The following is a 26556-nucleotide window of genomic DNA, read 5'->3' as shown; positions in this document are numbered from 1 at the left end:
TAGCGTCTCAGCTACGATGGGGGCCAGTGGGTCCTTTATGAGTAAAGGCTTTACCTGGAGGTGTGGGAACAGGTCTTTCAGCTGGACTTCTGGCTACGTTGGTCTGCCCTAATATCTGGGAGGGTTTCAGCCCTATTTGAATGCAGACCTTTTATAGCAATGGCTCGTGTGACAGGTGTGTCTACAGAGCCCCAGATGTGCTCTGTGCAGCTGGGGGGGGGGTGCAGTAAACATGGTGATGAGAGCAAAACTGGAAATTCGTTAGTTAGGGAGGAAAACTATGCATTCCAATCTTGTTTAGAGGTAGTGGTTAAAGTGCCAGTCAGGATGGTTATAACCATTGAGACAGTGAAAAAGACAGCAGGACCAGAGGCCTGGAGCCCCCTGCAGAGTTTCCATGCTGGGTAAAGGGCTCTTCCTAACGTTCTCCCCATTAACAAATGGTGGAGAGCCCCCCTGAGGCTCCTGAACCCTAACATTCGGCCTCGGCCTCGTCATCACCATCTGCTTTGTCTAGGACCTAAGGTCACCCTGCCTCCCAGCTTGCTGATTCCCATAAAGCTTTGGTTTTCCACTATTTCATCCTCTCCCCCACCACATCCCACCCCTGTGGCCAATCCTGGATCCCTTCCTCCTTGCCCTATTAGAGTTCCTAATCTATGGTGGGCAAAATGTCCCCGATCCTCCCTCTGTTCTCTAAGCTTATCCACCTATTTCCCAGCATACCCCTCCTGCCCTGTGCTCTCTGTCTTCTCCAGCTAGGCGCGGCTGTCCTCTCGTAACCCACAGCTAGACCTGGAGATGAGTCAGGTGTCCTTATTCCTCATTGTCACCCGCTAAGTTTCTCTTGGTTCCTCTATAATCCTTGCACTCCACGTTGAATTTATCCGGTTCTATAAACCACTAGGCCTTCTCCTAGGCCCCAGAGATCATTTTCCTAGTATATTAGAGTCTGGTTCTCCTCTGTTATCTGCTGTTTTTCCACACCATTTAACTCCAATATGTGCATGAAGATGACCCTGCCCACACCCAACCTCTAAGTCCATTGAACTCCTCTTCCCACTGGTGATTCAACCCATAGCTGTGGATACTGGCAACAACACCTTCTTCCTGATCTACCCTGTGTACCCCAGTCTTACTGCACCCTAGCTCTCTTTTCATCTCCTAGCTGACCATCCTTTGACGCCATTAGCATTTCTCAGACCCTCCACTTTAACTGTTGTTGCCTACCCTTCCGATGTCCCCACTCCCTTCCTGACAGAGAATCAGTCCACAGTCAGTCATTACAACAACATGGCCCCCAGGGTACCCTCAACCAACATTTGGTCTCTTCTTTGTCATACCCAGCTGGCATGAGAGTAGTCTCGGTCATTGTTTAGTAGCTCTGTCTAGCTCATGCCTCCACACCTGCAAAGACAGCTAGACGGGAAAAAAAGGAGGCCTGCTTCAAAAGCAATGGTTATGTAAACCACTTCTGCATTCTCCTGTGCTGGGTGTCATGGTTGGTTTTGCAACAACTTAACACAAGATAAAATCATCCAAAACGAGGGGACATCAATTAAGTAAATGCCTCTGTAAGATTGGGCTGTGCGCAAGCCTGCAGGGTATTTTCTCAATTGATGGGGGAGGGCCCAGCCCATTGTGCGTGGTGCCATCCTTGGGCTGGTGGGCCTGGGTTCTATAAGAGAGCAAGCTAAGCAAGCTATGGCGAGCAAACCAGTAAGCAGCATCCCTCCATGGCCTCTGCATCAGCTCCTACCTCCAGGTTCCTACTCTATGCGAGTTCCTGCCCTCGCTGCTTTTGATGTGGAACTATAAACACAATTAAACCCTTTCCTCCCCAAGTTGCATTGGTCATGGTGCTTTGTCAGAGCAGTAGAAATCCTAAGACACTGGAGTGTAGCTCATTTGATGGAGGCCAGGCACAAAGCGCGGGGCTCGATCCCCAGCACTCCCTAAACCTTGCATGATAGAGCACGCCTATAATCTCAGGACTCTGGAAGTAGAGGCAGGAAGATCGAAGACTCAGTTTGGCTACATAGGAAGTTTGAAGTCACCCTGGGCTATGTGAAACCCTGTCTCAAAAATAAGCAAGTAGATACATTTATGAGGATCGGACTCCAGCTGCTCCCGCAACAGTCCTTAAAAATAAACTCTATATTATTTCACTGTATGGAAAATCCACCTGCATTTACATCCACACCACATACATGCCTGGTGCTCAGGGAGACCACAAGTGCATCAGATTCTCTAAAACTGGAGTCACAGATGGTGTGGGTGCTGAGATTTGAACACATGTCCTCTGGAAGAGCAGCAAGTGCTCTTAACCACTGAGCCATCTTCCCCACCCCATGAAACCCTTTCGCCATTTCCCTCTGTGCCTACTCTGGGCACACCTAGGAGCCTACAGCCAGGAGTCCTAGGATCACGAGGGGGAAGGCAGGTTAACTGTTCTGTTTGCCTGACCCCACCATGGCCACTCTTACAGAAGTTTTCTGGAAGCCATGACTTCCTTTTCCCACAAGGATTTCAACCTCAAGGCTGTAGGCCAGCATCCACTTTCTCTAAGATGCCACTGTTATATAAGCAGCCTCTTTGTACTCAGCAGAAGTCAAGTCAAACCATGAATGCGGAGGGCAGGCCTGCCTGGGCCACGGAGCTACGTCATACCCTGGGCCCACAGCCCCACAAAACCAGTACAGCACAGAGGAAAAACAAGGACCATACTGTTAGGGACGCCCGCTGCAGAGGTGGGCTCACGACCCAGGACTGTGGTAATCAACCAACCATAAGCTAGTCTGGCTAGAATCTAAGTCCCATAGACTAGGGAAAACCATGCCTCCATGGGGCACCAAGGGTGTTCCGGAAGTTCTCAACTGATGTCCTGCACCTCCCTCCTTCCTCCTACACAACATATACACAACATATACAAACACAGTGACTTTTTTTTTTTGAAAAGGGTCTTGATATGTTGTCTCAGAACCCATTATATAGACCAGATTAGCTTCAAACTTGTGGCAATTCTCCTGCCTCTGGCTCTGGAGTGCTAGGATTACAGCCATGCATCACCTTGCCTAGTAGAATTTTTTTAAACGCCCCTTCCCTCCCCTTTATGCTCCCAACATGAGGATTCCTGCTGTGTTTCAAATTTCCTCTCTTCTTCTTTCCCCACATCAGTAGCACAGCTGGCTTGGACCGCTTCTTGTGCAGCCGGATAAGCCGTACACTACTCCGCACAGCTGCCATTTGATTCTCAGCCTCTCCTCCCCGCTCTCTCTTAGTCTCCTGAAGGAGGTTCTGATATCAAAGCCCGTCAGCATCTTCTCCCTAAGGGAGTAAGTAGAAGGGAGTGACGTGGAGAGAGGGGAATGAGAGGAATCAGCCAGTCTGGGAAAGGAAGAAGGCAGTGGCTATTTTGATCCTGTCACAGATGTCTGCATAGGACAGTGCCTCCATTATCAGCGAGTTCCGGGGACATTCTCAGGTCAGTGCAACGCCTAGTCCAAAAAAAAAAAAAGAGCTGACCACCGCCCACAAGAGGCTGATCCACAAAGTCAAATGCAAGGGAACCCTCTGGGCCTCAGGATCTGAAGTGAAGCATTCAGTGTGAAGGCAAGCGCTGGGTAAAGACAGAAACATGGGGTGATATTTGGGAGATATTAAGGACAAAAAGGGAAATCAAATCAATTAACCCATTTACGACGCATGGGAGCAAAGGACTTCTCCCCCACAAAAGGGTTTGGTCTACCGTAATGCTATAGACATCTCCTAGACTGTGGGTGGTATACCAAGAAAAAAAAAAAACAAATTCAATCTGGGTTTGGCTTTTTGTGGGGTGTTTGGGGGGTATAGTTCGTAACTTCGGCCTTCCGCATATTTGTCGGAAGGGGAAAATTGGATTTCCCAGGCGTCTTTGACCACAGCAGATTTTTTTTGTTTTAAGTCATGAAGCATCTCCTCTGGTGATCTGTGAAACACAGGCGGGAGCGAGCCACAGATGGTTTGAAAAGCAGAACATAAGAAAACAAAAGCTTCAGAAGACTAGCGTCATGGTAGGACGTAAACCCAACAGAAGAGAAAATGCCCTGAAGCTACAATTAGAGGTTCAAACAGGGCTCGGCATGTGGACGGCACGGATAAAGGATGGAGGTTGTGCAGTTCCTCGAGCTGGGGTGACCCCCCCCAACCACAAAATTGCTTCGTTGCTACTTTATAACTGTAATTTTGCTATGTTTATGAATCTTAATATAAATATCTTATATACAGGATATCTGATATGAAACCCCTGTAAAAGGGTAGTTTGACCCCTGAAGAGGTCGAGACCCACGGGTTGAGAACCTCTGTTTTAAGTACTGGCTGAACACAGGGTCTTTGTTTTGTCTTGTCTTTGAGATGGGGTCTCACATAGTCCAGGCTAGCCTCTCACCCTTTGTCCTGACGACTTTGAGCAGCTGGTCCTCCAGTTTCCACCTCCCAAGCGCTGGGATTACAGACACAGCACCGTGTGCTTAGTGAGTGTATTTAGGGAAACAAAGTTGTTTTACATAGGACTAGAGTGATGTGGAAAGTTAGCAGCCCCCGTCTGTCTGCAATCTACTTCCTATTCTGTCTGTCCTCTTCTCCATGCCTGCCCTCCTCCCTTGGCCAGTCTGTCTTCCTCTCTCCAGTCCCCAGACAGGAAGGGAGGGAGGGAGGGAGACAGATAGGCAGGCAGACAGACAGACAGACAGACAGACCAGGAAAAGAGTGGCATGTGGCTGGCGGTGGGATTTAGAGAACCAGGGCTGTGATGCTAACAGCAGGTGTCAACCTAAGTGTCCGACCAGTCCAGACCCAATCAATATCCCGCACCCTTCGACCTTTACATTTTCTGGCCATAAGCAGCAACAACTAAAATATCCCAAACCTCATCCAGCCATGGTCCAGACAGTGGGCTCCAGGTCTCCTTCCTGCCGCAATTCGACAGAGCCACTCTCGTTAGCATGATCATCCCAGCCGTGATTCATGTTCTTCTGGAAGAAAAAAATGTATGTGCTCAAAAGACAGAAACTTGCTCTCATAATCACTTCATAAGGATACAGAATACAGAGCTACAGACATAGATTTGGGCTCAGCTCACAAGCTCCTTCTCCTCAGCTACCTTCACTGAAAACTCTGTGTTCGTTTAACTGGCAAGGAGAATGGAGACAGTAAGTCACCTACGGCAAGAGTTCCTTCTTTTTCTTTTTCATTTTCTTTTTTCTGTTGTTTTTTTTTTTTTAACACAAAAAGAGAGGGAGTTCTCTTTATTTATTTAGTTTATTTTCTGTGTAAGGATGTTTTGCCTGAATATGTCTGTGGACCACATTCATGTCTGGTGTCTTTCAAGGCAGAAAGGGGGCATTGGGTCCCCAGAAACTAGAGCTATAGAATGCTGTGAGCTGTTGTGTGGGTGCTGGGAACTGAACTCAGGTCCTCTGGAAGAGCAGCCAGTGATCTTAACTACTGAGTCACCTCTGCAGCCCCTACAAGATGGCTAAGTTTTAAGGGCACTGACTGCTCCTCCAAAGAACACAAGTTCAGTTCCCAGCACCCATGTGGAAGCTCACACCTAGCAGAAACTCCTGTTCCAGGGGACCCAATGGATACATGTGGGCAAAACACCAATGCATATAAAATAAAAATAAATAATTAAAAAATATTTTTGATTAAAATATAAGCACATTAAGAGTCTTTTTAAATTTACAAATTCACATATGTATCATATGTGTTTGTGTCTGTGTGTGTGTCTGTGTGTGTGTGTTTGTGTGTGTGTTTGTGTGTGTGTCTGTGTGTGTGTGTTGTGTGTGTGTGTGTGTGTGTGTGTGTGTGTGTGTGTGTGTGTGTGTGTGTGTGTGTGTGTGTGTGTGTGTGTGTGTGTGTATGTGTGTCTGTGTGTGTGTGTGTGTGTGTGTGTGTGTCTGTGTGTGTTTGTGTGTGTGTGTGTGTGTGTGTGTGTGTGTGTCTGTGTGTGTGTGTGTGTGTGTGTGTGTGTGTCTGTGTGTGTGTGTCTGTGTGTGTGTCTGTGTGTGTGTTTGTGTGTGTGTCTGTGTGTGTGTGTGTGTGTGTGTGTGTGTGTGTGTCTGTGTGTGTGTCTCTGTGTGTGTGTATGTGTGTGTGTGTGTGTGTGTGTGTGTGTGATATGTTTGTTTGCTTAGCTTCGTCAGTTTTAGGTAGAACTTTTTTTTTTCTTCATTCCTTTTCAAAAATCAAATATTTGATTTGGCAAAGGTCCATGCGGTTTGACTAACAAAGTAAAGGGCATTGTCAGGAGCAGGGGGGTGGGGGTGGGGATGGGACCCAGCCAGTGCAACAGGCAGCTTCCCCTGGAAGATTCATGACCACGTCTCCAGACTGTCCTGCCGTTCCACTGTGACTAAATCATCGGAAGCAACCGCTGCTGTTTCCAGTGCTTATCTTTGCCTCGGAGAGAAGAAAACTCAAGGTGTGCAACCGGATCCCGTCACTATCTGGGAAAGAGATCAGCCCATCCGTCTTGAGAACTGAAGACAATAGCTGTATGAGGCACTTAGCATTGCGGCTCCCCCTCTCAGTGTTGCAGCCTTTGCAAAGAGAATGAAGTCAAACACACACAAGAAGTAGCTGGATGTAGCAAGGGTAAGGTGGCTTGGATTGGGGTAACTGAATAGAACCTGCAAAAAGAAAAAAAGGGCTGTTACAAAGTCTCTCCAGAAAAGGGTAAGAATTCAACCAACAATACTTCTGTGCCTTCTTGTGTGTGTGTGCATGTATGTGTGTAGGTGTACATGCCTCTGTGTGTGTGTGGTGGGGGGTGTATAAGACGGAGGTCAGTGTTAGGTGTCTTTTCCATCTCGTTTTTTGAGACAGAGTCTCTCCAGAACCTGGAGCTCCAGCCAGCTCAGCCAGACTGTAGCAAACCCTGCAGGAGCTACCTGTCTCCATTCCCACCAGCTCTGGAGTTGCAGATGCCTGTGTATGTCCTGGGCCGTTACTTGGGTCCTGGAGATCCGAACTCAGGTCCTCATGCTTATGTTGCACCCATTTTACCTACCGAGCTATGTGTTTTATAATTCTGGACAGTGCCCAGCAAGTGGATTCTTCTCCTTACCAGCTGCGTGAACATTTACATAAGGAAGAGAATTCGTGATTGAGAGCAACGCTAAGAAGTTGCCTCACTTTGATTTGAATGATCTTTTCTCAACTGGGCTCATACTGTTGCTTCACAGTGTCCCTGGGACGAGAGGACTCTGGGAGGCCACCTGCCTTAAGAATCAGCTAGCTGCATCGGTGCCTCCTAGAAAAGGCAGTCCAGGCGCAGTCTTGGGTCCACCTTACTCTCCGGCGTGTCTCACAGCAGGATCCCTGGGTGATGCATAGCACAGAGGGCTAAAGTATGCCACTCTAAGTCATCCCCCTGCCTCTAAGCAAAACTGGAAGCACCGATAGGCCAGCTTCACTCACTCAATGTCAGTGTTTTATAATGACCCTTTTGAGTCCTTGAGAGGAGAGAGGAGATAGGCCTCTTTAAGGAAGTCTCACAAAGGGAACAAACTCATCAGCCCATTCAAGTATCTATTCTTGGAAGCACCGAAGATCAGGTCAAAGGAAAGGAAGCCCACAGTGGGTTCAGATAACAGCACAGACGGAGCAAGAGCCGTACCGAAGCTTAGCCCATGGAAGGCAGGAGGAGCTTCACCAAATTATCAGATCCAAAATTGTCTCTGCACTGGGGATGATTTCTGACTCAAGGAGCTTAAAGGCTTGAGACTCTGGCCATATTTCATTTCCGAGTAGTAACTTTCATCTGGTGCTTCCCTGTGGCCTGAAACCAATGCCTTGGAATTTCTGCAGTGACGTGGCCAGAAGATTTGAACGTTCATTGCAGCAGGACTGGGATCTTACAGAAGACTCTGAGGGTTGACGGCAGCTCCGCTTTCGAGCAGAAGCTGAGGACCTTGGAGAGTGATGTGTGCATGTTCTAGGGAATCCTCCAGTTCAGCCGCACAGTGGAATCACCTACCTAACCAGTGTCCGTCCATCTGTCCATCTATCCGTCTGTCCGTCTGTGTCTATGCACATGTCAGGGCCCGGTTGTTACTCCTCGGGTGCCGTCCACCTTATTTTATGAGACAAGGTCTTTTCATTGGCCTAGAACTTGTCGATTAGGTTAGACTGACAGGCCATCAAGCCTCAGACAGAGATCTGTCCATTTCTACACCCCCAGAATCGGGATTGTGAGTACCTACTCCCACGCCCAGCTTTTTAGAAAACAGTGGGCCATGCCTCTCATCTCAGCAGTTGGAGGCTCTGTGAGTTCTCTAGCCTGCTTTGTGTAAAAATAGGCGCTGAGTATTGAGTTCACCAGGCAAGCATTTTTCTCCTGAGCTATATCCCTAGCCCTAGATAGGCTTTTTTTTTTCCGAAACAGCTTTCCTGTGCTGTAGTTGACATATAATAAGCCACAGATATTTAAGCAGGCAGTTGAATGAGTTTTGACATAAATACTTATGAAACTATTACCACAACCAAACTAACCACGCTCCAGGTTTTCTCCTGCTTCATTGCTATCCCTCCCTACCTCATCCACAACCACTGTGTACTTCACCATAGATCTGTTTCATTTCCTAGGATTCTATAGAAATGGAACCATCTCGTTGGTGTACACTTTGGGGAGAGGTAAGGGGTACCTTACTAACTTCTTTCCACTTGTGTAATTTTTCTGAGGTTTGCCCGTGTTACAACCTGTAACTGCATGGCCTGTGGTTGCTAGGTAATATTTCATTGTACAATGCTACAAATGTAACCATTTGTGGCTGAAACACATTTGGGATGTTTCTCATTTGGGTCAACTATGAATGATGTACTAAAAGCCTTCATGGACAGATAAAGATGTGTAAATTTTCTAATATTTGAGTAAATGAACTGGAAGCTTAAGGATTTTTGGAAAGTTGTGCTGGATGGCATTTTGCTGGGGCAAACACGTGAACTTCCTGTAGCGGACACAGGTGAAAGGATGTTCTGCTAAAGCAAGCCCGTGAAAGGACACGTGATGAAAGATATTTTGCTAACAACATCCATGTATCGGTCCAACTTACATTGCATAGTTGAGCTCCTCTTGTCTGGATTCCATAAAGAGAAATACACCAAAAAACTTGTGGTGGCATGCTGCAGCTTCTTGCTGCTCCTGCAGACTCGGGCTGATTGGCAGAGTGATGTCAGCTGAGACAGACTCATGTGGCGAGGCAAGACACATGGAGGACACAGCGATGTTTGGAGGAGTATAAATAGGACTCAGTGGACAGTGAGAGGAACTTGTCTTGTTTATAGAACTAGCTGCCCAACACTTCTTCTTCTTCTCCTTCCTCTCCTTCTCCTTCTCCTTCTCCTTCTCCTTCTTCTTTTTCTTCTTCTTCTTCTTCTCCTTCTTCTTCTTCCTCCTGCTGACTCGTGCTGATTCAGCTGAGGCCTGGCTGTCTCTGCTAGGTAGTGCCACCACTGCTGTTTCATGTTTGCTATCCCAACTCTACCAAACTGGACTGCTGGTATAGCCATGAAGTGCTTCGAGCTGCCGCTGCTGACCTATGAACTGAATATGCCTATTTCCAGACAAGACAGACAGGAGTTGCTCCAGAGAACCTTTCTAAACAGGTCCAGTTCCCCATCTCCTTTCTTTTCCACTACCTCTGGTGGGTAGTGGGCTAGAAAGGAAGTCAAAGCACTTAAGAACCATCGTTAGAAGTAGGTTTTGGGACACTGAGGGACACCGGGCAGGCGGCTGGCACCATGAAGATCTGGACTTCGGAGCACGTCTTTGACCATCCATGGGAAACAGTTACTACAGCTGCAATGCAGAAATACCCAAACCCCATGAACCCAAGCGTGGTTGGCGTTGATGTGCTGGACAGACATGTCGATCCCTCTGGAAAGTTGCACAGCCACAGACTGCTCAGCACAGAGTGGGGCCTGCCTTCCATTGTGAAGTCTCTTATTGGTGCAGCAAGAACGAAAACATACGTGCAAGAGCATTCTGTAGTTGACCCGATAAGAAGGACGATGGAGCTCAAGTCCATCAACATCTCATTTACAAATATGGTCTCAGTGGATGAGAGGCTTACCTACAAGCCACACCCTCAGGACCCAGAGAAAACTGTCTTAACCCAGGAAGCCCTCATCACTGTGAAGGGGGTCAGCCTTAGCAGCTACCTTGAAGGACTCATGGCAAGCACCATATCTTCCAATGCTAACAAAGGCCGAGAAGCAATGGAGTGGGTGATACATAAACTGAACGCTGAGATTGAAGAGTTGGCAGCATCAGCAAGAGGAAGCATAAGGACACCAATGGCGGCGGCAGCAGCATTAGTGGACAAATGACAGTGGAAATTGGTGTGCAGCCTCGGGGCCCCAGGACTCTCAAGCTGGCATCATATCATTTGTTATTTAAAAGACAATTATTTTAGGTAGTTTTTTTTGTTTTGTTTTTGTTTTGTTTTGTTTTTTTTATGAGCTGGGGTAAAGCTGTGACTTTGGATCAAAACAAAAGATCCAGAGCTTCTAAATCAAAGGGATCCTCTGAGGCTAGGACTGAGAGGACTGACTGGGAGAGGCTGTGTTCATGTGAACAGTTAACGGGTTTGTTGTTGTTGTTGTTGTTGTTGTTGTTGTTGTTTAAGTACTTAGAAGAAATCGGTGTTGATCTGGAGTCTCTTAAAGCTCCTGATACTGGAACACTACCTGGCTGTGGACCAAGCAGAACAGAGCCCAGCCACCCTCCTGTCCACACAGCTGCCCGCTGCTGTGAACCAGAACCGACTGCATGAGGAACTCACTTTACAAACAGAAATTGTAAAATTTTAAGTGACATTAATTTGTATAAAATAACCTGCCCTGCTGGAAACCAGTGTTTGGATTGGTTCTTAAATGATATTTTTGGAGTGAAAATTAGCACTAAGGTGATATATGACTCCAGCAAAAATAGTATTCTATTGTATTAACGGGTACTATATTGATTTGCCAAATTTTGTGACTCAGTAAAGGCATTCCCTTCCTTGAATTTGTAAAAAAAAAAAAAGAAGTAGGTTTTGAACAAAATTAAAGTTCCAAGTAAATATGAAAATGTGGCAATGATAAGTTTATCTGTTTTTGTTTGTTTATTTGAGGCAGGATTTTTCTCTGTGTAGCCCTGACTGGTCTGAAACTTGCTCTGTAAACCAGGCTAGCCTGGAACTCAGAAATCTATCTGCTTTTACCTCCTAAGTGCTGGAATTAAAAGTGTCCATCACCACTGCCCAACCATAAGTTCTTACTTTTTTTAGAGAAGTTGCCAAACTGTTTTTGAAAGTAGTTGTACCATTTCACTTGCCCAGCAGCCGTGAATGAGTTCTAGTCACTCCACAGTCCCTCTAGAAGCTGATATTTTTGTATTTCTTTTATTTAAGGTTTATTTATTTATATACATGAGTGCTTTATTTCCATGTATGCCTGAATGACAGAAGAGGGCATCAGATCCCATTGCAGATGGTTGTGAGCCACCATGGGGTTGCTGGGAATTGAACTCAGGACCTCTGGAAGAGCAGACAGTGCTCTTAACCGCTGAGCCATCACTCCAGCCCCCACCCCATCCCCCAATTTTTAATTTTATGTGCATTGGTGCTTTGCCTGAATGTATGTCTATGTGAGCATGTCAGATCTTTGGAACTGGAGTTACAGATAGTTGTGAGCCACAATGAGGGTGCCGGGAGTGAATCCTAGTCTGCAGGAAGAACAATGCTCTTAACCGATGAGCCATCTCTCCAGATCAATATTTTGGTATTTCTATTAGCCACTTGTTTTAGTTAAAGTTTCTTTTAAAAAAAATATTTATTATATACACTGTAGCTGTCTTCAGACCCACCAGAAGAGGGCATCAGATCTCATTACAGAGGGTTGTGAGCCACCATGGGGTTGCTGGGAACTGAACTCAGGACCTCTGGAAGAGCAGTCAGTGCTCTGCTTTATACTCCTGTTCATCATCAAATAAAGTCCGGACAGGAACTCAGGCAGGGCAGGAACCTGGAGGCAGGAGCTGATGCAGAGGCCATGGAGGATGCTGCTTACTGGCTTGCTCCTCATGGCTTGCTCAACCTGCTTTCTTATAGAACCCGGGGCCACCAGCCTAGAGATGCCCCCCACACACAATGGGCTGGGCCCTCCCCCATCAATAAGTGCCTTGAATTTTAAGGCGTTTCCCTCCTTTCAGATAACTCTAGTCAAGATGACATAAGGCCAGCCAGCATACCACTCTACTATGCTTATAATAGTCGTATTCATTTAATTTTCCCCAATGGCCACTTGTGCAGGTCTTAATCATTAATTTAAAGTATTTAATCAATGTAGTAATATTAAGTTTCTTCAGTTCAAAGTGGAGAGGGGTCAAGGAAGGGACCTACCTTCAACCTGTAGCCTCCCCATGCACGTCTACACACGTGTAGAAGCACATACATACACCACATGAAAGAAACGTGTGTCTGGATCTTTTTTAACCAGCTTCGATGATTCGAATATGTGAGGGAATTTTGTCTGGATTGCTAAAATGTATTGGCATATTGGTTTTTCATAATGTTACAATACTTTTTCTATCATAATGTTCCTTTCACGACTCTGAATACCGAGATGGCAAATGTCAGCTACCATGTTAGCTGTTGTTCATTTTGGGTTGGTTTGTGGTTGTTGCTATTGTTTTATATTGATGATTGATTGATTGATTGATTGATCTGTTTATTTTTGGTTTGGTTTCCTTCGGTTTGGTTTTTTGAGTCAGGGTTTATCCATGGAACCCTGGCTGTTCTGGGACTTGCTCTGAAGACCAGGGTGGCCACAAACTCATAGCGATCCTCCTGCCTCTGTCTGCCAAGTGCTGTGGTTGCAGGTATGAGCTACCAAGCCTGGCTCTTAATTTCTAATGTAGGTGTATAGTGCCAGAAATTTCTTTGTGAATGTGTATTAGATGACCCTCATAAAGCTTGATTGAGTTTTTTATTGATTTCTAAAACCTTTTAGATTTTTCTTTTGATTTCCTTAATCTATGAATTACTTAGAAGTAAATATATAATTTGGGTTGGGGATTTAGCTCAGTGGTAGAGAGCTTGCTAGCCAAGCGCTAAGGCCCTGGGTTCAGTCCCCAGCTCCGAAAAAAAGAAAAAGAAAAAAAAACATATAATTTGGCTCCCAAATAATAGACCATATCCCAGATAACTTTGTTTGTTGGTTTGCTTTGTCTTCTGTTGTTGCCTTTGTTTACTTAGGGTGCTGGAAGCTGACACCAGGACCCCACACATGCTAGGCAAACACTAGACCTCTGAGCTACATCCCTAGTCCTCAGATAACTTTCTCTTATCAGTATTTAGTTTAATTTCATTGGAATCAGAAGACACATTTGATTTAACTTTAATCTTTTTAAATTTCTTTTTATAAAGATTTATTTATTTCATGTATGTGAGTACATGTATGTCAGACACACCAGAAGAGGGCATCAGATCCCCCATTGCAGATGGTTGTGAGCCACCGTGTGGTTGTTGGGAATTGAACTCAGGACCTCTGGAAGGACAGTCAGTGCTCTTCACCGCTGAGCCATCTTCCCAGCCCTTTTTAAGTTTCTTTTTTTTTTTTTTAAGATTTATTCATTTATTATATATAAGTACACTGTAGCTGTCTTCAGACACACCAGAAGAGGGCATCGGATCCCATTACAGATGGTTGTGAGCCACCATGTGGGTGCTGGGAATTGAACTCAGGACCTCTGGAAGAGCAGTCAGTGCTCTTAACCGCTGAGCCATCTCTCCAGCCCCCTTTTTAAATTTCTTAAAACTAGGTTTGTAGTTCTACGACCTACAAAATGTTCTGTCTTAGAAAAGTATATTTGGGGGTTGGGGATTTAGCTCAGTGGTAGAGCGCTTGCCTAGGGAAGCGCAAGGCCCTGGGTTGATCCCCAGCTCCCAAAAAAAAGAACAAAAAAAAAAAAAAAAAAAAAAAGTATATTTGGGGTTGGGGATTTAGCTCAGTGGTAGGCGCTTGCTTATAAGCGCAAGGCCCCTGGGTTCAGTGCCCAGCTCCTAAAAAAAAAAAAAAAAAGAAAGAAAAAAAAAAAAAGTATATTTGCTGGTGTTGCATGGAGTGTGTCCCAATGTCAGGTCAGTCAGTGGGGTGACATTGTCAATCACTATGGGGCAATGCCATCCCATTTCCTCACAGATCGTCAGCTTCTTGCTCTTGATTGAGAGGAGAGGGTGAGAGAAACCTACTCAAATCTCCCAGGAAACTTGTGGCCTTGGGGCTGGAAGACAGAGTCTGAGGCAGTAACGTGCACGAGTGACCTAAGAAGCCTGCATTGGGTGGGAAGCAGAGACAGCAGTGTCCCCAGGAGCTCAGAAGCCAGCCTGGCAAATGCAGAGTGAGCAAGAGAGCTGCCTTGAACAAGATAAAAAGTGCAAACCAACTCCGGAGGTTGTTCTCTAACCTCCACCAGCTCGCACACTCATGCACATCAACATCACACACACACACACACACACACACACACACACACACACACACACACACACACGGATTGTAGCTCTGCTCATTTCTGGTGTTTCTTAGCATCCTCGTGACCAGGTCACATACTCACCCAGTTAATCCAGGCTCCCTGCAGGCTTAAACCAGGCATCAGGATGTCTTTTTATTAACTCACCTAGGGATTTAAGTGTGCAGCCCGGCTTGTGAACCACACTGTCTTACATAGTCCCCTTTGTAGGTTTAAGAGATTCGGGAAGAGAACAGTGAAATCTCCTTGAATCTGGAAACTAAGCTGGGCTATTCTAACCACACTGTCTCATCTAATCTGTGGACCTGCCCTTGAGGTAAACACTATCAGATTCCAGCGTACTGAAAACGAATGAGACGCGTCTGAATGGAATCAAGCTGGGACGAAGTTTCCTAAGTTTCCTAACTCAGAGCCTATCACATTTGTTTGCTCGGTTTTGTTTTTCCCAGGAGGTGTGTGGACAGACTACACATTTACATTTCTATTCTGACCTGCTAATACACAACATGGGGTTGTGGGGCAAGAGCTGCCTTCAACCCAAACATTCATTTTCACCACAGATTCTGCACCCTGAAGACAACGGCAAAGTTTTTCTTTCTTCCCTTCGAAGATCTAAGGGTCATGGTTCAGCTGACCACACAGCGATCAGCAACCTGCCTTTTTCAAGTTCCATCCACAGTCTACGGTTTAAGCCATGCCGTGATTAACCCTGACTCGTGGCCTCTTCTCCAGAAAACCCTTCCAGGCTGCAGACAAATCTGTCTTACTCAATTAAATACTGGCTGCCTGGATCCGGATTTGGCCGGAAGCTACCCTAAAGGACTTGGTGTTGAGAGAAGACTGTCTTTGGGGGGAAGGTAGATGTTTCCCTGTGTAAAAGTTTCTTTGTGTTACATTGTCTTACGTTGTCTTTTGTTCATGCCTACATGTTGTGTGTTTTGTGTTACATTGTTTTGGTTTGGTTTTACACCTGTGGGGTGTGTCTGTGTGTGTGCATGCGTGCACGTGCCTGTGTTTGTATATGTGCATATGTTTCTGAGTATATATGAGTATATGCATGTGGAGGACAGAAGTTGATATCGGGTGTCTTCCTCTACAACTCTCTGCCTTATCTTTTGGGGCAAGGTCTCTCACTGAACCTAATACTCATCATCAATTTGGCTAGGCTAGCAAGCCAGCAAGCCCCCAGGGATCCTTGTGGTTCTCCCTCCCCAGACCTAGGATTACAGATGCTCAGCATGTTTAAGTGGACACTAGGGATCTAAAATCAGTCCTCACGTTTGCAATGAACCATCTCTCCAGCCTGCTTTGGTTTGGGGGTTTCTTTGTTTTGGGGTGTGTGTGTGTGTGTGTGTGTGTGTGTGTGTGTGTGTGTGCGTGCGCGCGCGCGCGCGTGCGTTTCCAAAGGAAAGCATCCTACGATCAATTAATTTAGGCAAGAATTAATTTTATTTAATTAATTTTAAATCAGGAATCCACATGCCTGAGAGGATGCGGCAGAACCTTCGGTTGTGAGTTTGAGGCCAATTTGGACGACAGCCAGACCTTGCCTCCATCAATCCATTTATCATTAAATCAGTAGTAATTTTAGTCATTCCTCTGGGTGGATTGTTCAGCTGCCTCCAAGGAGAGGATGGGATGTAAATAAAAGGATAACTTCAGAGACAATGTCTGTGTGAGGAAATGCAGGGAAAGATGACTGAGGTACCTTTTGTGGTTTCTCTCTTGCTCCCCCTCCCGACACCTAGCTCAACTAGACCAATGAAGCTTTGAGTTTGTTCCTCTTTGTAAACACTCAGCACCAACCCTTTCTCAGTTGTGTTTCCTGTTGTGGTGAGGCACCCTGACGAAGTCATTAAAGGAAGTGCCGTCTTGGCTCATAGTTTACCATGGCGGCAGGAGCTTCAGGTAACTGTTCATATTGTGTCTGCAGTCCAAAGGCAGAGAGAGAGGAGTGCTTTGTGTCCAGCTCTTATTTTCCTTGTTGTAGAGTGTGTAGCATCCCAGCTAGGGGATGACGCCACCCACTATGGACAGAGCCTTCTACCTTAAGTAACCTAACCAAGACAACTTCCCACAGGCAAGCTCAGAGGCCCGGCTTCCTGGATGATTCTATATGTCATCACATTGACAACTGAGTTTAACCATCACAACACCCCACCCTCAAACTGCCTTTTTTTTTTTTTGATCTATGATGTATTTTCTATTTGTTATCCTCATATCCCTCCACCCTGGTCACCTCATTATAAATAAGTCCCTTTTTGACAAAGGCAAGTTCAGCCACTCTCATACACACACACACATACACACACACACACACACACACACACACACACACACACCCTCACAACACTGGATTTGCAGGCACAAATATGACTGCATTCAGAATTTTAAAGGGATGAAGGATCTTCAGACTCAGGTCCTTATACTCGATCAGCGAGCATCGATCTTTCCAGCCCCATAGGTTATATCTTGATTGGTAAGATTAATTTATGGGGTTGGGGAGATGTCTCAGTGGTTAAGAGCACTGATTGCTCTTCCAGAGGTCCTGAGTTCAAATCCCAGCACCCACATGGTGGCTCATAGCCATCTGTAATGGGATCTGATGCCCTTTTCTGGTGTGTCTAAAGACAGTCACAGTGTACTCACATAGAATAAATAAATAAATCTTTAAAAGACAAAAGAAAAAAAGGAAAGGAAAGATTACTGGGTGGTGGTGGCACTTGCCTTTAATCCCAGCACTTGGGAGGCAAAGGCTGGCAGAGCTCTGTGAGTTCAAGGACAGACTAGTTTACAGAGAGCTAATTTATGATGTAGAAAGGCAAAGACATTTCAGTCAACCATACAAGTACATGCCTCCTATAACACGAGTATTTAGAAGTCAGAAGCAAGAATGTAGGGGTTTGAGACCCAGTTGGAAAAAAAAAAAAGCAAGGTCCACAAGAAGATAGTTTCTAAAACATCACTCACTGTGTTCTCATAATCTGGAATGATCCAAATGATGTAAGAATGTCCTATTCTTTATTCTATTAAAGCCTACACACACACACACACACACACACACACACACACACACACATAAATATACGTATATGTATATGTATATGTATGTATGTATATATGCTTGTCAACTCCTCCCACGCCTTATATAGTGAGCTTGTGAAGAGGTCCTCCAAACCCTGGTGCAGACCAAAGACCTACACCCTAAGCCTGAGATACACGTGTAGCTGCAGGGCTATGAGGAGGGGGTCTAAGAAAGATAAGACCCAATCACCAGTGTCTCAGTTTTCCTCTCTAAATGGCTTCTGCAAGCCAGGTTAAGGGAGCCAAGTTGAAAGCCAAACACAGACAACAGCTGTCGAGGATGTCTCTGTAGCCAGGAAGCTGGGTGTGGTCACCCAGAAGCCAACTTCTAACCCCACCCTAGGAGCCAGTGAGAGGCTGGGAAGAGATCTTCCCGAATTGCATTCCCTCCCTCCCTGCTGGCTTCAGAATCACTCCAGAGACGGGCTGCACGCTACATGACAGTCCTACACAGTCCCCTGTTGCAATGTTTTCCTGAAGACACTAAGCTTCTGAAAATCCCACATCCAGACAGCCAAGACTCAGGGCAGACCTGCAATGACCACTTAGTCCTGCCCATAGCCAAGAGTATGAGGCGTGAGTCAATGCCACTATCGGTGTCAAGGGGCCGAGTGGACCTGACTTGCATGCGTCTTTCCTGCATTGTGCAAGTCAGGAGTGAACTCCACAGGCATCTCTGTTCCCTTCCACAACTTCCTAGGAGCCCTGTGGACAGGACCATGAACTGTCATTACTCAATTCACCATCCCTTTTCTTGGAAACCCTGGTGGCTCCATTCTCCAGAAAGAATCCATCAAAAGCATTTCTTTGCTGAAGTCATCTGGCAAAAACTCCCATCCTCAAATTCCCCATGCTGGGCTCTCTGCTTCACTGTGTAACAACAGACTCAAGAATGGATTACAAATTAATTTTTGTTTGGGGGGGGTGGGATTGGTTTTGGGGCTTTTGGTTTGTTTGTTTGATTGATTTGTGGTTTTTGAAACATGGTTTCTCTGTTGTGTGATTCAGGTCTGCGCTGTAGACCAGACTGGCCTCGAACTCACCTGCCTCTGTCTCCCGAGAGCTGCAATTAGAGTGTGGCACCACTGCCTGGCTCTCTTACCTTTTTAAATCATGAAAAATTTCAGACCCTTCCACTGGGGAAGAAAGATATGCACAGCGTCAGTTGGCTTCTTGTACTCTGTGGGCCCCAGGGGTGGGACTTGGGCCATCAGACTGGTTGGCAAGAACCTTTACCCACTGAGCGGTCTCTCCATCCCTTGCCTGAGTTTTTGAAAAGTGCAGGGCAAATGCAACAGTGTTTCATTCCTCAGTACTTCAGCTTTCATCTCCGGCGAGCACGGCTTCTCTCTCTAACAACCTCAGCAGGAACCACTAGTTCCTTAGTAGCAACTGGTTAGTCGTTATCTACATTCATTCAATAAACCGTGGAAACTATACTTTTTATTTCATGGAATTACAGTCAACAGAGCAATACTTGGGATCATAAACTCCCCTGAGGGAAAAAAATCAGAAACGCCCTCCTGCCCCTAAGAATACTGTGATTTGCATTTTCACAGTGAAAAGGGGCTCAGCCATCCAGAGTAAGCAGTAGACAGGAAGCCTGCAGCCCTTGCAGGGAGAAGTGAATGGCAGGCATGGGAGGGGATGGCTTTTCTTCTCTTTTTTGGACACTCAGGAGACTTTAAAAGGGCTTTGGCATCACTTCCTTGTCTGCACATCCATTTCTCTTCTTAACTAATTTTTAAAGGACTATTGTCAAGTTCCAGGTAAAGGGAGTACCTTAAAAATAGACACTATTCTGCAGAAACATTTTGGAAAATCCAGTGTCTGGGTCTACTAGCATGCGTGTAGAACAGACAGGAACTGGTCTTCACGTACGGTAACCGCAGTGAAGGGTTTTCAATTTTTAATTTCTTTTGTTCTGAGTGTTCAGCCTTTGCAGTCTTCACTTACTCTGCACATCTAGACTCAGGAGAACTTAAAGCAGGTCACGTTCACCTCGGTAAAAGTGGGGCCTAAGAGTTGGAGGAGTAGCTCAGTGGGTAAAGTTGCTTGTCACACAAGCCTCAAGACCTGAGTTTGATCTCTAGAACTGGCATGGTAGGAAGCAATAACACACACACACACACACACACACACACACACATACACACACACATACATCCATACATGCCTTCGTGCACAAAAATGATGATGCGGTTATTTTTTAATTCTTAAGTGGAAGGTCACAAGCACAGTTTGTGGAATGCCTTTGCCTCAAGGACAAGCTGACAAACCCAGCCCAACTCCCCAAAATCCCAAATAGGCCACTACCTGTGTGTGGCCAGGCCTCTGACCCAGATCACCAGCCACTTGACCGGCACAAGGGTCTGTGAACTTTCCCTTCACTTAACTCCTGTTCTTTTCTGCTGTTGCCTTCTTCCGGCTTTTCTTCACTTTATGCAAGAGTGTGCCAGGGGTTAGGTCACTTACACAGAAGAGCCGCCAGGAGCTGGAGTGAGGTGAGGGCTATGCCTAACAAGATGGACAGCGCCTGATAAGCAGACCGGCCCTACGCCCAGCCCTTGCTAAGACGAGCTCAGTTTCTGTAGACTTCAGCTCCCCCGCTGGAAATGCGTTGGGGGTGTCTTCATGATTTATGTCTCTGCCCACTTTGCTCTTCTCTGATCTATGCACACATACTCGATTATTAGGTCTGGCTTTTCTGACACTGGCATCAGCAGGCAGTCCGCTGCCAGTGCAGAGCCCTTTACTCTGCTCTGTCTGTCTCTGTTCCTCTTATCATAGTTAATTATCAGTTGTCACCACCGCACCCCACCCGTCCAACACACGCCCAGAGCGGTGTGCAAGCACCAAGAACTCTTGCGTAGCACGGAAGGTCTCCTTCAGAGCAAAGGCTTCTCCTTTTCTTCTACATATCAGTGAATCCATAGGGAGATGCTTCCAGAGACAGTTCACCCCAGAGTAATACCTCTCTTCTAAACCTCTGTCCCCTAAGGAAGTCAACAGAACATGTGTCATTTGTTCCTGAACTTTGTCCCTGCCTTGCAGGGATCTACCTGACCCTTCCCAACTGCTTGGCGTTAACAAAAACATCCAGGCACGTAGGCGTTTAGAGTAGCCCATCCCTCTGGAGCTGTACCACAGAAAGGTGTTCCCTCAACACAAAGATTTATTACTTTCTTCCCCCACAGAAAAACCACAGGAATATTTCCTTCTTGACTGCTGCTAAAGAACCGGCCAGATACTTCCTCCTTGGCGGTACGGGAAGACTTTACGATAGCGTTTGAAACTTTACCTCCGCACACCTGCCTCGTAACCTTTCCCTCTTCCAACAGCTCTTCTATTTCCTCAGGGTCAGGGCTTTGTGGCTGCCTCCCCAGGCAGCTGGGGCTCTGGGTCCCTGTTGCTATTAATAATGGATGGGTCTTATTGAATTGCACACCTGCCAGAAACCAGGCACGGCGATTAACGAACTGGCTGGAGTTTTTGGTCGCGGTGGCTGTTTTTAATTTTTTTGTGTGCTGCGTGCATATTGCAGAGTTCGCTTTCTCCTGCTTTCGCATGTTTTCTGGGGATTGAACTCAGGTCATCGAGTTTGTGTGGCAAGCCACCAAATCATCCGGCTGGCCCTGGGCTTGAGTTTTTAGCCAATCTATCTGCTGCCTGGACAGTCACTGTCTGTACTCAGGGCAGAGTCTGCTTCGTGCCTCTGCTGCTGCTCGTAGACTTTCACAAGTGTGTTTGCAGAAAGGGAGTTGGTTTTCCACTCGCAGAGCCAGTCCCTTGCTAGCTGGTTCTTCCTCATTCACCTGCTCCTAATCTGCGTGCTGGGTACCGTGGACTCCGGCCTGTGACTCAGAGCTGCCACCTTCCCTAGATGTGACACCGATGGTGGCCTGAGGGCTGCAGTAGACAGAATAATGATCTCCAAGAATGCCTACATCTTGGAACCTGTGAGTCTGTTTCCTTACATGGTCTTTGCAGATATGATTAAGCTAGAGACCTTGAGATGGAGAGATTACCCTGGATTAGCCTGGAAAGCACGCTGTAATCACGAAGGTCCTTATAAGGGCAGGAGCAAAGCAGGAGAGTCAGAGGAGTGAGGACTGCAGTGAGGTTGGAGGGGCCAAGGAATGCAGGCAGCCTTCGCAATCTGAGAAGGCTAAGAGAATATTTGCTGCTGGATTCGAACCTCCCGAAAAGCGCTGCCCCCACTGGTGCCTCCATTTCAGGCTTGAAGACTTCTAGATCAGGAGACTAATCCATATGAGGTGTTTTCAGTCGTCAAGTGTGAGGTAGCATACACCTGCAACACCAAGGTCACAGAGGGAAGCCATTGCTATAAAAAGTGCGGCGGACAGAGCACCGCAAAAGACAAAACTCTAAGCCTGACTGCTTCCTAGTGGACCACCTTCGCCATGTCCTCACGACATACGTTTCAGCCCACCCTTGTCCCTGCTCCCTTGTATCCTGCTACAGGGAGATACTCAGCTGGCATTCACCAGCTTGGTCCTTGCCTTCAGAGTTCCTGAAGAAAGATGAACTTAGCTACCCTCAGACTGAGCCATAGCAAACTTCAAGTCTCTATGCCCTGTTCTCTCCTCCTCTCTCCTCTTAGGGTTTTATCACCTTGGAACAGCTCTTAAAGGAGGGTGGTGGGGAGGGAAAACAGCCTTAGTCTAAATCTGTTAGTAATTGCCTCTTCCCACAACAAGCTGCTGAGAATTTGAGAATTGTGGGCTTTTTCTTCTTCTAAGAAGGACCCTCTTCCACCACCCCCCACCCCCAAGTGCATGTACTACCTTTTTTTTTTTTTAAATTCTGGAGGTTTAACCTAGGGCATGTTGCATGCTAAATCCACATTATACCACAAAGAAACCTTCAGCCAGATTATCTCTTCCTTAAAACTTTTATTACATTTATCTGTTATTTGTGCATGCGTGTGTTCCGATAAATGCCACAGCCCGAGTGTGGAGGTCAGAGGGCAACTTCCAGGGGTCACTCCTCTCTTCTACCAGGTAGATCTCAGGACCCAACTCCCACTGTCAGGTTGCAGCCCACGCACCCTCTCAACAGCCTGTCCTTGTACTTTTCTGCTGCTCTTACTCCGTTGTTCCGTTGTTGTGGGCAGTTGTGAGCTTCCTGGCTTGAGTGCTAGGAACCAAGCTCTGGCCCTCTACAAGAGAAGCAAATGCTCTTAACCACTGGGCCAGGTCTGCAGCCCCTGTTCGTGTTTGAGATGAGGTCTTATGCTGGATAAGCACTCTTCCAACTGAACTACATCCTTAGCCCCTGGTTTATTTCTGTTTGTTTGTAGGGTTTTCTTTTGGTTTGTGGGGGTGGGGGACTGCTTTGTGTTTGTTTTGTGTTTGTTTGTTTGTTTGTTTGCCTTTTCCAGACTGGCTAAGTGGATCTTCCTGGCCTAGAACTCACTCTGTACAGAGGCTGGCCTTGAACTCATGATCCTTCTGACTCAGCCTTCTAAGTTCTGGGCTCATAGGTATATACTACCAAAGTCAGCCAGTATCTCTTAAAAAAACAAAACAAACAGCACCATTCATTCATTTATTTATTTGCCAGGAAGTGGCATGAACCCGACCGGGGGGTCAAAGGTCAAAGGGCAAAGAGTCAGGTCTCTCCTACCAGGTTAAGTCCCAGGGATAGAATTCAGATAGTCAGGCTTGGAGGCAAAGGCCTTTATCTGCTGAGCCATCTCACTGGCCCAGATGCCTTAGTGGTCACACAGGACCCTTTTCTTCTCACCAGGGTTATTTTCCTAACCAAGGAAGAGGGCAAACCTGATCAAGCACGGGCACCATGAGCTAATTACTTCAATTAAAACAGACTCCAACTCTGGGCATTGAAGACTTTCACAGGGAAGAATTGTTGGCTGAAGACTCCAGTTATTCTTACCGCCATTCACTACACAATGCTGGTTGCAGGGTAATTATTGTACTATAAACCATGGTACTTTCTGTACTTGTTTACTGGGCGCCAGGAACGCCACTAAATTTTTTACCTATTTTAGCTCACTGAAGCTTTTCCCCTGAGACTGGAACGGCCATTATCCCTACTTCAAAGATGAAGAGATTATGGTGATGGAGATTCAGGACACTACTGGAGCTCAGACTGCTAACAGGAGGTGAAGTCAGGGCTCTACAGGGATGCCTGGCAGTCATGCCCTCTCTACCACACTTGCTGCCCACACTTGATAAAGGGCTTTCAGTATACACTGGGTTTCTATTCCCAGATTAAAGATTCATGACCAATTTGACCACTGTGGGAATTACAGATGGGTTCTGTTTTGTTTTTCTGGTACAGGGTTTCTCTGTGTAGCCCTGGGTGTCCTAGAACTCATTCTGTAGACCAGGCTAGCCTCAAACTCAGAGATCCACCTGCCCCTGCCCCCAAGTGCTGGGATTAAAGGCGTGCGCCACCAACATCTGCACCCAGCTTCCTTCTTCTTCTTCTTCTTCTTCTTCTTCTTCTTCTTCTTCTTCTTCTTCTTCTTCTTCTTCTTCTTCTTCTTCTTCTTCTTCCTCTTCTTCTTCTTCTTCTTCTCCTTCTGGTAAACAATATGTGTGTGTGTGTGTGTGTGTGTGTGTGTGTGTGTGTGTGTGTGTGTGTTGTTGTGTGTTTGTTAATTGCATCCAATTGATTGAAATGGTAAATTTGGAGGTTTATAGTAAAAAACTGTGGAGAGACTGGTGGCAACATTTATTCTGAAAGAATTGAGGACTTCCACCTCCACTTATAAGCCTTAATAAATGAGAGTCTAAAATACTCTAAGTAGAGTCCCAGCAGAGACTACAAGCCAAGAATGCCTGGCTTAGAAAATAACGGGGGCTGCTTCTTCCCAAGTTACCATGCACAGAAGCAAAACTTGGCAGAATCTGAAACAAACGCTTATGATCCTGTTCTTACCAGGGCTTCCAGAGAAGGGGAGCAAAACAAACTAAGCAAAACTCGGTTGTGATTTCTACCACCAAGTCCAAGCACCTGGGCCCGTCTTGGGGGAAGATTCCCACCCAGCTTTCTGCCCGAGGAACTCGGCCCCAAATACCCACGTGCAGAGTAGGAGATTTCTACCCCTCCTTATTTTCTGCAGTTCTATTTCTGGGGGAGAATTTCCACATATAACCCAGCCGCTGCCCTGACACCATCTTCATTGAGTAATCCATGGTGATGTCACACCAGCCAGGCGCTAAGGGAAGCCCTGCTTTTATGGGTTGGCTCTTAATTTAGGAATTTTTATTTCTGACTTCCCTCCCTCTTTTTTTTTTTTTTCCCCGATGGACCATGCTGCTTTTGAGGCAAGATGCCTGAGTGCTGAAGTGTTGCCTGCCTTTTAGAAAAGGGATTCCTACTGGTTGAGAGGCAAACGGTTGAGGGAAAGCAAAATGAGTGCCTTTAATAGTACGTCTTAATTGGATAGCTGGCTCGGGAGGAAGGATGTGTGGGCCTGCTGTGGGCTCAGTTGCTTCTGGTACCAGCCAGATCTGAGCTGACAAGATGAGCTTGGGACACTGGATCTTAGAGCCACTCCCTGGCGCCTAGAGAGCCACCCGCCTCTTCCCCTGGCACCTGAGGAGCTACATCTAACCCCCATGGCCACCTTTCTCTTTTACTTCTCAGCTGCGAGACAGCAAAGGCGAGTTTGGCAAAGTTCCCCCGTAAAAGTCTAATCCAAACATCATGTCCGCTGAGCTCAGCGGGGTGACTCATGTGCGCTGATGTGTGGGGCTAGCAAGCAGAGATTAGGATCTGGCCCGCCCGCCCGCCCGCCAGCCTGCCTGCCCTGCACTTCCTTTGATCAGCTCTGATGAATTTTAATTCTGCAGAAGTGACTTCCTGCCAGCGGCAAACAGCTTTCGGTGGAGGCTCAAAGCCGCGTCTATACTGACCTACTTGTCAGAGGCCAAGCAGGCATGTGTTCATGGCACAGGGATGACATCCTGGGCTCATATCCCGCCCAGAACAGAGAGGAGAGCCTCTCTCGCTGAGGTGACATCAGAAGCTTGCTCCATGGCCAACACTAGCAAAGCCTTGGGTTTCGGCAGCCTGGGCTCTGAACCTGCTGCTGGCATTGGTTAAGATCGCTAGGTAATAAAAAAAAAAAAAAAAAAAAAGCCACTTTTTTTTTTTTAAAGCTGGGACATTTCCAGCATCTGGCACAAAATGAAGCTCTCGCTGGGTTCTTCAGAAATACCATTTCACATCTGTTTTGCTCAAGACCAAACACATTCGGAGTATATTACTTTCTGGAACCGAGCTTTTCCTGCTCGGTTGGAATGTGCTTGCCTCTCCATTCTTTTAAATCCCCTCAATTAACACTGCCAAGTGGAGCACCTGACATCGGGGTGTGGACTTTCTCCACTCCTGCTCCCCCCTCCCCCACTCTCTCCATTCCCCCCTTTCTCCCGCCCCCTTCCCTGGGTTCTTTTCTCTCCTTCCTCTCTCAGCCAGCAGGGCAGTGAATCTATATAACTCAGGCAATATGCTAGAACTCCCTGGGAAGGGGTGCGGTCTTTTTTTTTTTTTTTAATCTTTATTAACTTGAGTATTTCTTATTTACATTTCCATTATTATATGCCCTTCTATATGGGCTTCCCCTCCCCAGCCTCCCCTCATTACCGCCCTCCCCCCAACAACCACGTTCACTGGGGGTTCAGTCTTGGCAGGACCAAGGGCTTCCCCTTCCACTGGTGCTCTTACTAGGCTATTCATTGGTACCTATGAGGTTGGGGCCCAGGGTCAGTCCATGTATAGTCTTTGGGTAGTGGCTTAGTCCCTGGAAGCTCTGGTTGCTTGGCATTGTTGTTCATATGGGGTCTCAAGCCCCTTCAAGTTCTTCCAGTCCTTTCTCTGATTCCGGGTGTGGTCTTAAAAAAAAAAAAAATCCCAGTGCC

General features: G+C 46.5%; 1 protein-coding gene and 1 long non-coding RNA gene across 3 annotated transcripts; both read left to right on the top strand.

Annotated features, from left to right (window-relative positions):
* Positions 1-9754: 9754 nt before the first annotated feature.
* Positions 9755-11050, top strand: LOC116905537 (PRELI domain containing protein 3B-like). Its single transcript, XM_032908576.1, has 2 exons — positions 9755-10457; positions 10671-11050. The coding sequence occupies exon 1, from the start codon at positions 9784-9786 to the stop codon at positions 10369-10371; it is 588 nt and encodes a 195-aa protein (XP_032764467.1). The 5' UTR covers positions 9755-9783; the 3' UTR covers positions 10372-10457; positions 10671-11050.
* A 10019-nt stretch (positions 11051-21069) lies between these two features.
* On the top strand, positions 21070-23921 carry LOC116905539. 2 transcript variants are annotated; one of them, XR_004388549.1, is made up of 3 exons: positions 21074-21600; positions 23414-23590; positions 23676-23921. It is a non-coding gene; the product is annotated as an uncharacterized LOC116905539 (long non-coding RNA). The 2 variants fall into 2 exon arrangements; XR_004388548.1 differs by having other exon boundaries at positions 21070-21600; positions 23414-23921.
* The last annotated feature ends 2635 nt before the right edge of the window (positions 23922-26556 follow it).

This window comes from Rattus rattus, chromosome 7 (assembly GCF_011064425.1).
Source record: "Rattus rattus isolate New Zealand chromosome 7, Rrattus_CSIRO_v1, whole genome shotgun sequence".
Classification (NCBI taxonomy): Eukaryota; Metazoa; Chordata; class Mammalia; order Rodentia; family Muridae; genus Rattus; species Rattus rattus.
This window is presented reverse-complemented; position numbering and strand designations above follow the sequence as displayed.